Source organism: Typopeltis vanoorti, chromosome 19 (genome assembly GCF_054136105.1).
Source record: "Typopeltis vanoorti isolate ZY-2024b chromosome 19, IOZ_Tvanoo_1.0, whole genome shotgun sequence".
NCBI classification, from domain to species: domain Eukaryota; kingdom Metazoa; phylum Arthropoda; class Arachnida; order Uropygi; family Thelyphonidae; genus Typopeltis; species Typopeltis vanoorti.
This window is the reverse complement of record NC_143567.1, coordinates 3,717,852-3,735,470: the sequence shown is the minus strand read 5'-3', so window position 1 is coordinate 3,735,470 and position 17,619 is coordinate 3,717,852. Positions and strand designations below refer to the sequence as shown.

The 17,619-nt window shown below is 36.5% G+C and overlaps 1 protein-coding gene across 2 annotated transcripts in view; it reads right to left on the bottom strand.

Annotated features, from left to right (window-relative positions):
• LOC150095824 (uncharacterized) overlaps positions 1 to 17,619 on the bottom strand; it is a 229,852-nt gene that overhangs the window by 193,393 nt on the left and 18,840 nt on the right. For both annotated transcript variants that reach the window (XM_090408904.1, XM_090408906.1), the window contains one exon: positions 9,930 to 11,470. In XM_090408904.1, coding sequence (XP_090265030.1) covers positions 9,930 to 11,453 — 1,524 coding nt within the window. In that variant the 5' untranslated portion in view covers positions 11,454 to 11,470. The remainder of the gene's footprint in view (positions 1 to 9,929; positions 11,471 to 17,619) is intronic.

Below are 17,619 nucleotides of genomic sequence, written 5' to 3'. Positions count from 1 at the left end.
GGTATGGTCGGAAGTCATTTGAATAAATTCATATGGAATAAGAGAAAAATTAGTCTGAACACTAAATTAGCTGTATACAAGACAGTGTTCAAACCAGTTTTAACTTATGGATCTGAGGGCTGGGTCAGAAGTAAAACACTTGACCAAAGACTAGAGACAGCAGATATGGGAGGCCTGAGAAAGATTAGAGATGTCAATAGATGGCATCAATGGCAATATCATATTAAAAACAAGGATATTAGGAAAGAACTTGACATTGTCAGCATCCAGGAATGCGTTAGCAGAGCTAACCTCAGGTGGTATGGTCACTTAAACAGAATCGGCGAGGAAAGATTAGCAAAACAAGTGTTCTCTGCCAGGTTGGCAGGAAAACGACCCAGAGGAAGACCAAGATACAGGTGGATTGATACGGTACAAAGTGCCTTAGACGATAGAAATATAAGATCTGATAATGTTGGAGTCTTGACAAGTAACAGGCTGATTTGGAGGAAAATTGCAGATAGGAAGTTAGTAATGATGTAAATTTTTCATGTAGTATTTTCATATCCTGTTCACCCTTTGAGGGTACATGGCAGGAATTTGATGATGATGGGTACAGCATTTTCAGTAGGATAGGAAAGGGAAACATGGTGGTGGAATGCTGCTTATGATAAGTGATGACTTATGTTCTCTAAAAGTGGTGGCTTTGGAAAGCAGTGACACTAATGGTTTTGAAAGCATATGGTGTGAGGTAGAAATGGCCAAGACAGGATATTTAGTGGGGTGTTGCTACAAACCAGGGAGCACAGAGGGTGGGGAGCAGGAGATGTTTAAAAAATTGAGCTTGGCAAGTGCAAGAAAAATTATTGTTATGGGAGATTTTAACTAGAGCAGTATAACCTGGGAAGAGGGAAATGCATGTATTAATGAGGAGATGGAATTTCTAGAATTCTTGAGGGCAAATGTCTTAGGCAACATGTAATAGAGGAAACAACTGTTTTGGATTTGGTCACAGCATCAGAAGAGCTGATAATAAGTGAGATGACATCTCTCCCACCAGTTGGAGAGAGTGACCATGTGGTTTTGACTTGGAAAATGAATAGACATGCAGGTGTATCAAAGAAAAGGGAATGTATGTAGAATTATAAGGCAGGTGATTATAATAGTCTTAGGTATAACTAGGGGCAATTCCATGGAGGGCAGAATTGTAAGGCCAGGATATCATTAGTGCTTGGGAAATTGTGAAGGAATATTTGTTAGCAGTGATAGTAAGCTGTATTCCACGAGTGAAGAAGCAGACACAATTTGGTGTAAAGTGGATGACAAACAATATCAAACAGGAACTGCAGTTGAAAAAGAGATTATGGAAAAGATATAAGGAGAGGGGTGGAGGGAAGATACATGAAGAATATAAGACATAGGCCAGGAGAGTGACCAGTATGGCGAGGAAGGCAAAACTGGAATATGAGATGAGATTGGCACTAAGATCCAAAGAAAATCCTATGGAATTTTTTAGCTATGTGGCCAGTAGTAGGAAAAATGATTGTGGAAGAATGACATTGCAGGATAAAAATGGGAATAGAGTGACTGATGCAGAGGACATAGTGGAGTTGTTCAATGAGCACTTTATTGGAGTATTTCATCTTGGAGAAGAAGGTTTTAATACTAGAGGGATAGGGCAGGCTCAGGGTTTAGAGGTGCAAGAGGAGAGTGCATTCCAAATATTGAGTACTCTGGATACCAGCAAAGCTGTGGGAATGGATGGTATTTCACCATGGGTTTTGACAGAATGTGCTAAAGAACTAACAGCTCATTGACCTGGCTCTTCAATAAAAGTCTGGCTGCAGGAAAGGTACCCAAGGAATGGAAGGAAGGTAAGATAGCGCCACTGCACAAGGGCGGTAGCAGACTGGAAGTGTCTAATTATAGGCCAGTTTGTGTGTGATTGTGAGAAATTAGTGAGGGACTATATACAGCATTGGGCAGATGAGGGTAATGTTATCTGTGAGAATCAACATGGATTTGTTAAGAGGCATTCTTGCTTTAATATGATTGCCTTTTATAATAAAGTGACAAGAGCAGTTGATGAGGGAAATGCATATACTGCCACATTTTTCTGGATTTTGCAAAGCCATTTGACAGGGTGCCACATGATAAGCTGATATTTAAGTTGCAGCACATGGATTTAAATGTAGGGTTAGTCAAATGGATTCAGAATTGGCTGTCTGATAGGTATGAGAGAGTTGTGTATGGTGAGGCAATATCTAGGAAGCAGAAGGTTACAAGTGGGGTTCCACAGGGCTCAGTACTGGGACCTGTATTGTTCAACCTCTATATCAATAACATTGTCAATGGACTGCAAAGGGATATTCAGTTGTTTGCAGATGATGTGAAGCTGGGAAGGGTTATCAGTAATAGTGCAGATGTGGCAGCCCTGCAAGAGGATTTGAATAAACTCGACAGATGGGTAAATGAATGGGGGGTATCGATTTAATGCAGCAAAATGTAAAGTTTTGAAGTTTGGATCCATCAATGGGAGGATGCATACTCGATTGGAGGAGCTATACTGGAGGAAGTAGGGGAGACAAGAGATCTGAAGGTGATTATTGATAGAAAACTGAAATTCAGGGAGCATATTGCAAAGGTGGTGAAGGTAACCCAGAGTACTGTTGCAATACTGAGAAGGATGCTGACCTGCAGAGAGAAAAGAGTTATCATTCCGTTGTATAAGACCCTGATCAGACCACACTTAGACTATTGTTCTCAGATTTGGTCTCCAGGATTTGAAGCAGAAAAATTAACTGTGGAAAGAGTACAGAGGTAGATAACAAAGATGGTTTCAGGACTGTACAATGTCAGTTACAAGCATCGACTGAGGGAATGTGGACTGCAGAATTTGGTGGATAGAAGAAGGAGAGGTGATATGATCGAGACTTTTAAACTGCTGAGAGGCAGTTACAGGGTAAACATTGGAGGAGTTCTTTCACTTGGTGGAATGGCGTGAAAGAGCGATGACAAGGGGCCATCCCTGGAAGTTATGAAAGGAAGCTATGAGCAAGAGAGCACGGAGTGGTTTCTTTGCATGGAGGGTGGTTGAACCGTGGAATGCAATGCCTGAGAGAGAGAGTGGTTAGAGCAAGAACAATCAGTGAGTTCAAGGAGTGGTATGATAAACTTTGTGTTTCTTAAAAACGACCTCCCACGATGAGTCTTTTGACTCCATTGAGGCCTGGATAATAATAATAATTATTATTATTATTGTTATTATTATTAATAATAATAATCTGCTCTAGCTGCCTTTCATTTCAGGTTTTTGATGTGAAGTATTGATACGGACTTCTGATTACATTCTTATTGAATGTTTTCTACAATTGTACTGTCACTGCATGTTCCATTTAGCAGCAGTTCAAAGTAATTACTCCAAACATCTAAAATATCTTCACTTTTTATGTCACCTTTATCATTTCTAATTGCTTTTACAGTACTCTCTCCTACATTTCTAAGATTTTTCAATGGCTTCCAGATATTTATTTTCTACGTTCTTTCCAAAATCTTCCCATGAATTATGTTTAGCTGCTTTTACACATTGCTTTGCTTTCTTACATATTTCTTTGTATTCTCTAAGAGCTGACTTAGTTGCTAGGAACTTTTTATATGCTTTCTTCTTTTCCTTGAATTCCTCTTTAACTTTCTGATTCCACTATAGAGGTCTGATATTTCTACTCTTGAAGCCACATGCTTTTCTGGCTGAATTGAGCAATGTTTTTACTTCAGTATTCACCAAATAAATCAAGGTTTTCTTCTTGTTTTCAAACTCTTTCATTTTTTTTTTTCTTGAATAATATTTGAGTCTAAAGTTCACCTCTGAAATCTCCTTAACTTTGCTTCTTTTTAAAACTTTCTTAAACCCTTTTCTTTTCAATACAATACAAAAGTGTGTAAGAAAGTTTAAAAAAAATCAAATTTAGGAGCTTTCAGGAGTGAACTGTAGACTCAAATACACAAATATTATTCAAGGGAAAAAAAAATATATCAAAATTGGAGATAATCTCAGCAGTTCAGTTTATGCATATCTGATACTCTTAAATAATTCCAGCACAAATCTTTGGGAATTCCTCAACTAAATTGAATAACTGTAACTGCCGGCAAAGGTTGGTTGGTTGGTTGGTTGATTGGTAGAGCCTATGCTACTAATGGCTCAGTTAAGTAAGTTTGAGCATGGTTAGTAGTTGGAAGGAGACCAATCATTCGATGCTGTTGGCACACTCTCCCTCGATGAGTCTTTGGACTCCCTGGAGGTGTCAAATAATAATAATAATAATAATAATATGACAAAACCAGCATGAGAATTAATAATAAGAAGACAAACTATGAAAATAGATAGGTGGATGAAAAAATATCAGTTGCACACTCGGAAGAATCGATAGAACAAATCAAATATTTCAGCTATTTTGGCATAATTTTTAGTGAAAATGACAAACTTAATATGGACATACACAGCAGAATAAGCAAAGCTGGTATGGTCTGTTGGGGAAGGGGGGAAGTAAGCTGAATAAATATATTGGAATAAGAGAAAAATTAGTCGAAAAAACCAAACTAGATGTATATGAGACAGTGTTCAGACCCATTTTAACTTGCAGATCTGAGAGTTGGGTTAAAAATGAAACAGTGGGCCAAAGACTTGAGACGGCAAATGTGAGATTTCTGAGAAAAATTAGGATAGTAGATAGATGGGGAGGAGAATTTTGAATTATGAAAGAACTTAACACTCTTTTTTAAGAATGTTGAAGATGAGCTAATCTGTGATACTAGGATCATAAGAGGAGGACAGAGGAAAGGTTAGCAAAGCAGGTGTTGGACACCATGAAAAAGATCCAGTGGAAGACCAACATCTATGCATAACGATGTGGTTAGAAATGCAAAGACTGAAATATAAGATCTGACACAAACAAAAGGCTACTCTGGAGGAAAATTATCAATCAAAAATGAATAGTAATTGTAAACTTATATAATTCTAGTGAGTATCCTATAAACTTCTTGAATGGTATATATCAGGAATTTGATGACAATGAATATGGATTGGAAAGGGAATAAATAGTGTATGGAAGGAAAGAAAGAATGATTTCTAGAGTTTGAGAAATAACTACTTTAGGCAATGTGTGATTTTTGAATGAGCTGTCAATATCACAGGCTGAACAGTGGAGGATTCTGGTCCAAAAACGATGTCAACTATGTGCTTACTACACAGAGCTAGCCATGAACAACTATATCTTAGAAGATAAATTGTGGTAACTTGATGAGGACACATCAAACATAAGCAATGTACAACTGTACACACAGAGCCAGGTAATAATACGGTAAACAGAAATCAAGGAACAGTAAAATTAGGCAAGCAGGATGGAAAAGGTCATTATGAAGTATGTATGTATGTATGTATGTGTGTGTGTATGTATATATATATATATATATATATCCTATTCACATGTAATATATTACCATGATATTTGAAAATATTATTATTATGCGAAACCCCCAGGGAGTCCAAGGACTCATAGCTGGAGGGCACACTGCTCTACTTCGTCTAATACATCTTGTCCTCTTCACCACCACTTAATTCTCCAACTACAACACTACTACCATCAACGCCATCTATTGCCCATCATCACCAACAACAGTATTTTTTGTCTGTAAATCGCATGTGTTCTGAAGGGTCTACACGCAGGATGAAAAACCCGAGTTTCAGGGAGAAAAACCACTGCTACCACTGTATGAGTTCAGCTAACTCATCTTCAACTGAAAAAGCCATATATAAGGATTCCCCTCGTCACGACATGAATCGAACCCAGGTCTTTTCCAATTGAAGGGCACAATGTTCCACTATTCTTTCAATTGAGCTATGGTGGCTATAAGATATTTCTCATACAGGCTTTTGTTTCATTATGCTTGAAGAAAATAAGGGGTGAAAACAAGTTAAATATAATTCTACTTCTCAAGCCAATAAGAATACTTCTTGTAATGTGAAAGGATATTAACAGCACTCCTTTTGTCCAGTCAGGATACAGGGAACTTATCACTATAGGCAAGGAAAAGGAAGTATAATACAAAAACACAACAATGAGAATGTTGTATGGTGACTACTCCAGAGATTATAATGGTATTGAACATTGTGTTAGTGTATATTTCATATTATTATTACCACCCCAAGACTTCATGGAGTCAAAGACTCATCTGGGAGGTCCTTTTATCATACACACACACAGCTCATCATACCGTGTTTTAAACACATTAAAACTCTTTGCAGACACCACATTCTCAGGCAAGGCATTCCAATCATTCACAACTCTGCACGAATAAAATCTGCCTCTCACTCCCCTACTCACACTCTCTTTATACAGTTTCCAAGGATGACCTCTGGTTCTCCCACTATTCTCTGTAAAACTTCTCCAGCATTGATCCTATAACAACCCCTTACCAACTTGTAGGTCTCTATCATATCTCCCCTCTTCCTCCTGTCCACCAGACTCTGCAAATTACATCTTCTCAATCTTTCCTCATACTCGACATTCCAGAGGTCAGAAACTACCTTAGTCAGTCTCCTTTGGACCCTTTCCAACATCTCTTCATCCTTCTGAAAACCCGGTGACCAAATCTGGGCACAATAGTCCATGTGTGGCTTAATCAAAGCCTTATACAACGGAACAAGAATCTCCCTACTTCTACACGTCAGTGTCCTCCGCATCATTCCCAGAAGCCTTTGTGTTGTCTTCACAATTTTGGTGATGTGTCCCCTAAATTTTAGATCCTTATCCACTATCACCCCCAGGTCTCTTATTTCCTCTACCTCCAACAATATATTCTCACCAAGCATAAATTCTGCATTCCATCTTTGTTTTCCAAATTTTAAAACCTTACATTTTGCAAAATTTAACTCGCATCCCCATTTCCATGCCCAATCACTCAATCTGTTCAAGTCTTCCTGTAAGGCCACAATATTGGTATAGATGCTGTGCAAAACCAAATGTAGGCAAATGCTACATGTATTTGAAATGAATGTGCAATGCGAGATGTTGAATATAATCCAGTGATCATCATAAGAATACAGTGTTAGATGATATATCATTACATATATTTAGGGAATATGCAAATTAACTGACTGGACCCTTGACTTAGTAGTTTAATGAGTATCTTGTGACAGAAGGAAGGGCTCCCAAAAGAGTAGAAAGAAAACAAAATAGTGCCATTGCCCAAAAGTGCTTCTAGACCAGATATGCCCAATTTTAGACTACTCTGTATATGTGCAATTGTGGTTATGGTATCTGAGAGATTAGTTAGGATTAGAAATACAAGACCGAATTAAAAAACATAATGGTCAACATGGTTTTGCAAAGGATAGACTTACTTTAGCAATCAACTTGCATTTTATCAAAAAGTAACAAACATGCTAGATAAGAGAGAGAGAGAGAGACTTACTCACAGAGATAACTTGGAACTTTGCTGTTGTCATTCAAGCTGAAAGAAATGGAGATGAAGAGATTTGTCAGTTCAATAGGAAATTAGTTTTCCAAGTGATAAAAGTTGTGGAAACAGAAGGTAACCAGCATGTACCATTACTGTTCTTGCAGTGATGTGGTGATGATTCAAAGTGTGTGGAGGAATTATATGAGAAGTGATGTCATCCATTCAGGAAGATTTAAACACACTTTTAGCTTAAACAAACAAGTGTAGTCCATTGTCATGTTATTACTAAATAACTTAAGGAATTCACAATGTATACTGGAATATAAATTAAAATAAACTTTAATATATACTTCCTATATTTCGGCAACGTCACGCTGCCATCTTCATGGGAACATAAGATTAAGACACGTGCAGGCAGGCACTAAAACAGCAAATGAGGTCAAAGAGAGGCAACTACTGTTTTTCCTAAAGTCCTGATGGTGCCCCCTAGCGAGCTATAGGTATTCTTGGCCATTGAGCTGAAGTTCTCAAGATGTATGTCTCCCAAATTTGGGGCAGTCTCGTGCATTCAAATTTGTTGAGGTTTGGCATGTCTTAGGACTGAAGCTGATTCTATGAATAGTCTTCCAAATTTATACTTGCTGTGGTATATTACTGTGGTTTTCTTCCACCGTATTCTGTGGCATGTATCCACTCTGGGCTGGCAGACCATGTATCCACTCTGGGCTGATATTTGCTGTCCTGCTGTTTGGCCAAAGTAGGACAGCTTACAGCTGCAAGGGACCTGGTATACACTAGGAAGGTCTAGGGAAAGTGGTTAGTCTTTAGTGGAGCAGATAAAAGATGCAAATTTTCTATATGGTCTGTAACAAGAGGTCAGGTCATGTTTATTCAGGATTTTGGTAATTTTTTCCGAGGTGCCCTGGATGTAGGGAACGGTGATGGATTTAGAGTAATCTTTATTGTGTGGGGGGGGGGGCTGTGGTTTACTGGTTTTAATATTTTTTGGGGGTTGTAGCCATTGACTGAGATAATAAAACCAGTAAACCACAGTCTCCCCCCCCTCCCCTTCACAAAAAAGATTACTCTAAATCAATAACCATTCCCTACATTTGAGGCACCTCAGAAAAAATTACCTTACTCCTGAATAAACATGACCTGACCTCTTGTTACAGACCATATAGAAAATTGGCATCCCTTATCTGCTTCACTAACCACTTCCCCTAAACCTATCTGGTGTATACCAGGTCCCTTGCAGCTGTAAGCTGTCCTACTTTGGCCAAACAGGCAGGACAGCGAATATCAGAATTTCGGAACACAAGGACTACATCCGGCTTCACCAGTACAGCCACTCTGGGCTGGCAGACCAGCCACAGAATACGGTGGAAGAAAACCACAGTAATACACCGCAGCAAGTATAAATTTGAAAGACAATTCATAGAATCAGCCTCAGCCCTAAGAAACATGCCAAACCTCAACAAATTTGGGTTCATGAGACTGCCCCAAATTTGGGAGACATACATCTTGAGAACTTCAGCCCAACAGCCAAGAATACCTAATATAGCCCACCAGAGGGCACCATCATGACTTTAGGAAAAACAGTAGTTTCCTCGCTTCAACCTCATTTGCTGTTTTAGTGACTGCATGCATGTGTCTTAATCTTATGTTCCCATGAGGATGCCAATGTGACGTTGCCAAAATATAGGAAATAAATATTAAAGGTTATTTTAATTTATATTCCAGTATACGTTGTGAATTCCTTAAGTTATTTAGTAATCATGTGCAATCAATGTATAAGCCTTTCTACAAGAATCATTGTCATGTTATTAAGATGAAATGAAAACAAAAGTGCAGAAATTATGCACTGTAATGCAGCAATTACTGTATTGTTGGAAAGCTCCAGGAGGTGAATGAAATTAACAATCTCCAGTGGTAGTTAAAACAGACCTGAATTCAAAGGGTACATTGCAAGAGTTGAAAAGACTACACAGAGTGTTGCATCTGTGATAAGGAAGGCAATCACAAGTAGATAAGACTGCTGCATAAAAAAATTTACAACAGAGCAATGAAATGTTGGTGGACAGCCAGAATGACCAAGATGTTTAATTTGTGAAAAAATTTTAAAGGATTAATGCAAAAGGGATTATAACAAATGGAAGGTGAGAGGAGTAGAATGAAATTCCATGAAAGTCATGCAAGTGTGGTAAAAATGGGAATGAGAAGTTTTTTAAATGAACAATGATTGGTTCTTCACTGTGAAGGATGGTCAAAGAGTAAAGGATTCAAGATCACAGATTGATAGATGTGGTGTGTTCAGTTAAACTTCTACAATAAGTCTATGAATCCATGGAGTTGGAAGTTTGTGAATAATAATAATAAAATCTTGTGTAGTTTTGTTCAGAATTAAGAACACTCCAGAAGCAAACTGATTAAAGATTTCAAAATATCATACAATTTATGTTAATGGTTTTTTCTATTAAAGCCATACTTACCTTTTCCTTTTTAGTTTTCAACTGATCACACTTTCTCATCTTGCATATCTGATGACTGCGTACACTCTTACAAGGGCCACACTCCCCACAATTTTCTTTTGTAAGACAACCTGGACATTCTCCACAACGTTTCCGCTTCTTCCTTGGAATTTTTTCTCCTTCTGGAGTTACAGGCACATTAGGTATAGGAGGTGCATTAATTTCTTCCCACTGTTCTACTGGTGGTGGAGGGGGAGGCATTTGAGGAAGAACTTGGCGTGGTGTTGTAGAAGACACAGAAGGCACTTGAAAAGAGTTTTCAGTGTTCCCTCGCATCTCTGCTGTAGAAGAATCAGGCTCCATTTTTAAATGTTTGGCATCTGCAAAGCCCATAATTGGAATGGCTCCTGGGTATGTAAGTGGATGGCCATGCCCAGGAGAATGCATAAAAGGTGGGGTACCAGAATATGGAGGATGAACAGACGCATTAAAATGAATAGCAGGATTTCCTAATTGAGGTGCTGATACTGCTGTAGTAAGTATTTGAGCATGTGGTGTCATCCTATGCAAATTTTCTTGATCTACTAATGGAGTCTGTTCATCGTTTTGGTGAGTATCATGATTATCAGTAGGTGAAAGAGCTGCAGATATGCGTGATGCTGGCCTCGTTGGTGTTTCTCCTGACGGTGGAGGTAACTGTTCACCCATGTGACTTGAGTGGGTTAGGAATTCTTGGTTCTTAAAAGGAGTCCTACTTCCTGATTCACGTGAAGTTGGCACACTAACACTAGAAGACTGTTTGTCTGCATGGGCACTTGGTGGTCTTTGGACTGACACTGAATCTTGCATTCCTGGTGTGGACTGAGGCGTGGATGGCTGACTTTGGGCAAATTCCTGACCTCCAACTTGTTCCCAAGGCCTATAACCAACACTACCAGCTGGAGTTCCTTCTCTTGATGGTGGCGTTGATGCTGGCACATCATCACTCGAAGGAGGTGCAGAACCTGGACTTTTTGACAAGAGACGGGCTGTAAGTCCTTCAGCCTGAATTTCTTGGCTTGGCACTGAGGTGGGGATTTCATTTTCTACACCAGGTCTTGCCGTTGTTCCATCACCTTTTGGAAAGTTATTGCTGTGGTAGGGCACATGAGATGAAGAAAAAGATCCACTGGAAGTAAAAGGAGTTGTTGGAGCAAAACTTGAGGGTGATGACACTACTTTTCCAATAAGAGGTGACTGCCCACGAGGATCTAAAACAGAAGTATGGTGTATAAATCCAGGATGAGGAGACTGGGATGCTGAATTAAAACTTGATGGAAAAAGTCCTGGCCTAATAGAATCTGTAAGAGCAAAATCAGGTGGACATGGTGTTGCCATCATAGAGTAAGGAGGGCCTAAATGAGGGGGAGGTGGGCCAGTCATCCAGGCATCCTGTCCTAAGAAAGGGCCTGACCCAGGGCCAGGCCCTACATGGGGTGGGGGAGGTGGGGCATAGCTCCCAGGCAGGGCTGTGGGAACAGGGGCCTGCCTCCCACTGTCATTCATACTTAAGATGATACCATCTGTAATGTGGAAAATGAAACATATATATATAAATTACAGAGTAAGGAGACTATATAAACACCAACATTAATTAGTTTAGTATTTCTTCAATTTAATCATTGCATTTAAATGATCTCAGGTCATCAACAGTTTCAGGAGATTAAAAACTTGATTGATTTGTGGAATTTTACATAATACTATCCAGTTAAAAGCAGAAGACCCATAGCTAGGAATTTAAAATAATTTTGTTTATCATAAAAATAGGAAGGATTTTTTTGCATATTATGAAATTCTTATCAGGTTGTTCTTCTTCTTTCATAGCAATCAATTTTTTTAAGATTTCCATATTAAAAAGCAAAAGATTTATTATTTTTATACATTTACATGCCTAATACGTCAGAGACTAAAAAATGATTAATCTATAACTGATTATTGTAAAACTGCTTAATATATTAAATCAGTGTTTAAATAACTTTATTTTCATTTACTTGAAAAAATTAATTTTCACGTATATAAATAAATAGCTTATATAATAACAAAAGTTTGATTTAATATCAATAACTATGCATGTCAAAATTTTCTAGCCTGTTGTATACAAAATAAATATACAATAGGTAAGCAAATGCACATAAATATCTTTAAATTATAATTCAACTGTTAATTTTATTATCCTTTTAAATATTACACTTATTATAAATATTGTTTTATCAACATATAATTTATAAGTATGTAATTTCAATTTTTTTTTAAAAAAAAAAAGAATTACCTTATTTAGTAGTTTCATGGCTATGGAATTTTTATTTAAACTATCATAAATTATTGAAAGAATTAAATCCTCAACAATTAGCATGATGAACAAAAAAAAAAAAAAAGAAAGAAAAATTTTCAATGTCAAAATTAAAAAAATCTCAAATGTTTAAAAAGAATTTATCAGAAATATGATAAAAAAAAAACCACAGTGTAAGTTTATCAAATAGAAAAATAAGAAAAGAAAGAGCAACACAACAGTCAATGTCAAGTTTCTACAGTTAGCCAACACCCTGAGCCTACAGTATAGAGCTTCGACCAATGAAGTAGTGTAAGGACGGAGTAGTAGCAGCCAATGCTGGCTTACTTTCTTTTGACCAGATGTGTCTTGTAACATGAGTAGACTGTGAAGCATTTGGTGGAGTGGGCCATTGCACTCACACTGGGGGAAGGTAAGCAGATGTGTTACATATAAAGAGCACTAGCATTCTCTACAGAAAAACAAAATACCACAGACGAAATGCGTGTATAACCAAACAAAGCACCAATAAGATCTTATCTACACCGTATCATGCATGCATGAAAACACACGTTCAATAAAACGTGAAATAATAAAACTACATTGTTTCAGTTCAGTACAGTCCGTTTGTTAAGCATGACCACTTGTAATAAAAAAAATTAAAGTAAACATTTTGCATTTGATTGCGATGTGTATATTTTGATATCTATCACTTTCAACAGAATTAGCTTACCTTTTGTGAAAGAAATCTTTTGGCATGTTTCTATTCCGACAAGTTAACAGAATAAGTATCAATAGGGTTGTTCTCATTTGCAAAGTCCTTTTCGTTACCTAGAAACAGTGTGACAAAGCAGCTCGGCTCGATTCAACAAAATTGTTGAATCGAGCCGAGCTGCTTTGGAATTACGCAGATCTACTTTCCAGAATATGCCCCTGATTTTACAAAGTTCACTGTCGGGTATCGCAAAAAGCAATTTGAGAAGGTATAAATTTACTAGTTTATCCGATATCAGATTTTAAAATTAAAATATTTTCACTCTAATGTCTGACAACATTTTTTTTTTTGTTGAAAATATTTCGGAATGGGAGAGCATTGTGTCAAATCATTTGAACGAATGACAACTAGAAGGCAGTGAAAATCCAAGCACACCGTATTGGAGGAAATAAAATACAATGGAAGAAGGCCGTGTGTTTTTTATATTAAAAATCAAATTTACAAGTGAATTCATCTTATCTTCTTATTCATTTTGAAACTCCAAACGCGAGGTATTTAAGATAATATTTTGCATAACAATAACAGCGGCAAGTTAGTAATATCTAGTGCAACTTATTCAGCAATTAAGTGATTCTTCATTTAAAACTGAAATAAATGTAATTAAATAAAATACACAATAAAAACTGCCCAACTGAACATACAAAAATCTTTTCTTCTGATAAATATTTACATTTGTGTGATTTATATATATATATATATATATATATATATATATATATATATATATTTTATGTGATAATGACATAAGCTGCTAAATTATCGTTTTTAAATAGTTGTTAAAAAAAAAAAAAAGAAAGAAAGAAATGATCACAAGCAATCGCAAAAAAAAAAAAAGTATTTCGTAATAGTCACATGACTGTCACAACAATGGAGCCTAGAGCCGATTTTCGTAAACGTTGTAGACATAATCTAGCTTTGCCTACTTGTTGCCATTTTGTAAAAATAGTCCAACTGAAACTCCAAGAGAAATTTTAACTGTGATCCTCTATTCTAAACTTCATTAAATCACATCAAGTCTGGGAAAAATTATAATAATTTCAAATTTACGGTCTGGTTATAGCAAATTCTGCAAAGATTTCATGTTGCTCCAAAATTAGATTGAAACAGAGCTGCCCTTAGATATCAAAATGGCAGGCTGCGTTTTAACACAGGTTATAAATTACTAAATAAGAGGTAGTCAGGAAATTATATTGTATATATATATATATATTAGAAAGAGTATGAAGTGTTAGATATACTGTACCTGGGTTTTTGGTATGGAATTTGATAATTGTGCCAAAAAACAGTACTAAATTTAAAATAACATAAAAATCAGAACCAATGAAAAAGATAAAGCGGCAAAAATGAAATATAAATAAATAAAATGATAAAAGATAATTAGTCAAAAAAATTAACGATTTAAAAAGATAAGGGAAAAAAATTTAAGAAAACTATAAGAAGGCTGTGTGAGGATATGCTGGCCGATAGAAATGTATTATCATTACAAATTGTTTTGCCTAGAAAGAAACAAAAAAAATTACTGCATCTAAGATTAGTTGATGAGTGAAACTTACTATATTTAATCAAAAATATGGGATACGTTGTTATCCACGTAATCAACAGAACATTAAGGATAGCTCGCTCTTATAACTGCATACATACGATACAGTCTGAAACTGTTCGGGGATGAATTTCCTTTGTCCATATTTTAATTATTTCCCGCTAAAACTATCATAATTGTCTGAAATAAATGTACGTCACTAAAACGGAATGACGATGAAAAACACAAGTTTACCGAGGTGAGGGGAGGGGGGATGCTGCAAGCTCTGTACGGAACTGCCACACTCACTTTGAGATTTTCATCTGAAACATTACGAAACAGCACTACGAAAACGTTTCTTTCTGAAGTGCAGCTTTATAATCCATGAGTTTGACACGTTCTGCTACTTCGCACTCCTACAAACGATCCTGAATCAAAAACTGAGATATTCGACAGATTTTTATAAGTTACGCAATTTAGTCTGGGATGACCCAGACTAAATTGCGTAACAGATGGACAAACAAAACGAATCTAAAGTTGCGCACTTGATGAATACGAAAGATCTATACTCATTCTTCTATTATTAAGATATTATAAAATATGATTGAATTGAAATCTCAATTTTCAAAAAACTATACCATTTCATACACACACACACTATATATAGAAAGAGAAGAAAGAGAGAGAGAGGGGTGGATCGACAATGGCTGATAATGATGATATACAGTATACACACACAAACATACAACACAGAACACATTATGTGTGGTCTCTCTTATAATAACACAATTTAGTATGGAAAGAAGCATGTTTGGCAGTGGCGCGCACCCGGGGGGACCAAGATGCCCCTATCCCCCAAAGAAAAAGGGAAAAAAAAAAAAAACTACGAAATTTTTGAAAAATCTTTTCCTAATTAAAATTCTTTTTTTTTTTTTTTAAATTTATGTTGTGTCGTGTCTTCTATTTCTATACTACTTATGAATTAGTGATTATTGCAGATGCTCAGTCATATGCGATGCGTTGTGTGTATTCTAAAATCGTTTACTCAACTCACCCCTCCCCCAAGATTAAATCTTGAGTTTGCTACTGATGTTTGATATCACAAGACTGCATTACAAAAGGAATACATGGATAAGAAATCAAACCAGAGTCCTCTGACATCATAGGAAGAGTGAAATATCTGAAGTGGCAATGGGCTGGGCATATTGCTCGAAGACAAGGTCAACGATGGATAAGAGAAGTACTAGATTGGATTCCACGAGAGGAAAAACGACCATGACGACGACCTAAATCACGATGGATTGATATATATATATATATATATATATATATATATATACACACACACACTCAAACATACAACACAGAACACATTATGTGTGGTGTCTCTTCTTGTCCTGACCGCAATGTCCACCCTTCTTGGCATACATAAGTTTCTGATAATACAGATAGAGCATCAATTTTCCACATGAATTTCTTCAAACTATATCGCAGTACAGCATGGGACATTATACCAACACCACACAAACACAAATGTGTTCCACAAATTTCCGCTGTGAAGAAAGCTGTGCATTATCCAGAAATGTTGGCTGCGACTGGAATTTTAGTGCCTCGAAGAAGGAATGCCAGCCAGGCACTAAAATTCCAGTCGCAGCTCTAGACCATCATGCCTCTGCAACAAACTTCAAAGCTGTAACGATCCACTAGACTAAGGATTTCACAAATGTTTGCCGGCCAATAAAAATTTATTTAAAAAAACAAAAAAGTGTAGTCTAATATATTATTATTCTATTGTATTACTCTTATTATTCTATTATATTACCTCTATTATATTACTTGAACGTAATTTTGAATTATGGCCAAAGTTAAGGCAATTGAAGCGAGCGTATTATTGACCATTACGCATGTGTTCGTCTAACCAGCTTGCTTGCTTTCTAGGATGAAGGGAAAAAATAAAATAAAGTACACTTTCTTTGAGGAAAAGGCCTGTCGCCATCTTTGGAAATGGCAGCGTAACGGTATGCTCAGCATATGCTTGGAGAGTACCAGACCCGTTGTGGCAATGTTATGGTAACAGCTTTTACGTGGAAACGAGAAGAGAATAACACCGGAGCAGTGTAGTGGTCACCACGTACCACTGGTATGAAATTAAAGGGAGAACAATCAGAGAGGAACCAGGGGAACTTAATCAGTGATGCTTAACGTTAAAATTCAAAAGTGAACCACGGCGCCACCAAATTTTTTTTAAGACATGCTTTAATAAATTCAACAGGCTACAAGCTCGTCCAGAACAGGATTTTACAAACATGCATGCATATATAACTTCCAAAATCCGATCCAGCCTTTGCGATAAAACAGAATTTTTACAATGGAACTGCCAAAAGCGTGCCAATTTCAACTCAAGAACGAAGTTTAATCCAATCATTTTGATACTTTTGCCGTATTGATTTTTTTTTTTTTTAACTTGTAGGTGTCATATTGGGGAATACTAAAAATTGCTTTCTTTCGTGTAATTTAAAGAATACTGTATCCTCCCATAAAAATATTAGAGCCCATGACCGCCAGCGTTGGAGTACACCAATAGGGTTCTTAAACTTCTACAGCGTAAATTTATTATTATTGACTATACTTCTTGAGTTTTCTGACAAAACAGATTCTTATTTCTGTCGAGATAAGAATCTGTTTATTTCTTGATTTGAATTAAGTATCTAAAAACATATATATAGAGAGATATATAAATTTAGTTCCGTGTTAATCCTACTAGGAAAAGTAGTTTCAGTTTTTTGAACTATGGAGATAAAGCTATTCTAGAACTTAATGTCAGCCCTTCTAAACGAATTTCTATCAATAGCAAAATTAAAAATTAAAAAAAAAAAAACTTCGAAATAAAATTATTCAGTTCAGTTAATAGATTGGCAAGATATTTTTTCCCTCTATTATATTAAGATAAATTATGAAGAGGACTACATTTCCGGATAAAAATTCTTTGACATTCCTTGCAGACAGTTTATTTTATTATTTCATTATTATTTGTAATGCATCTGAACAGATCTTCTCACCAAAGCGTTTCGAAAGCCCAATGTTTTGTCTCACTATGCCCATTATCTAG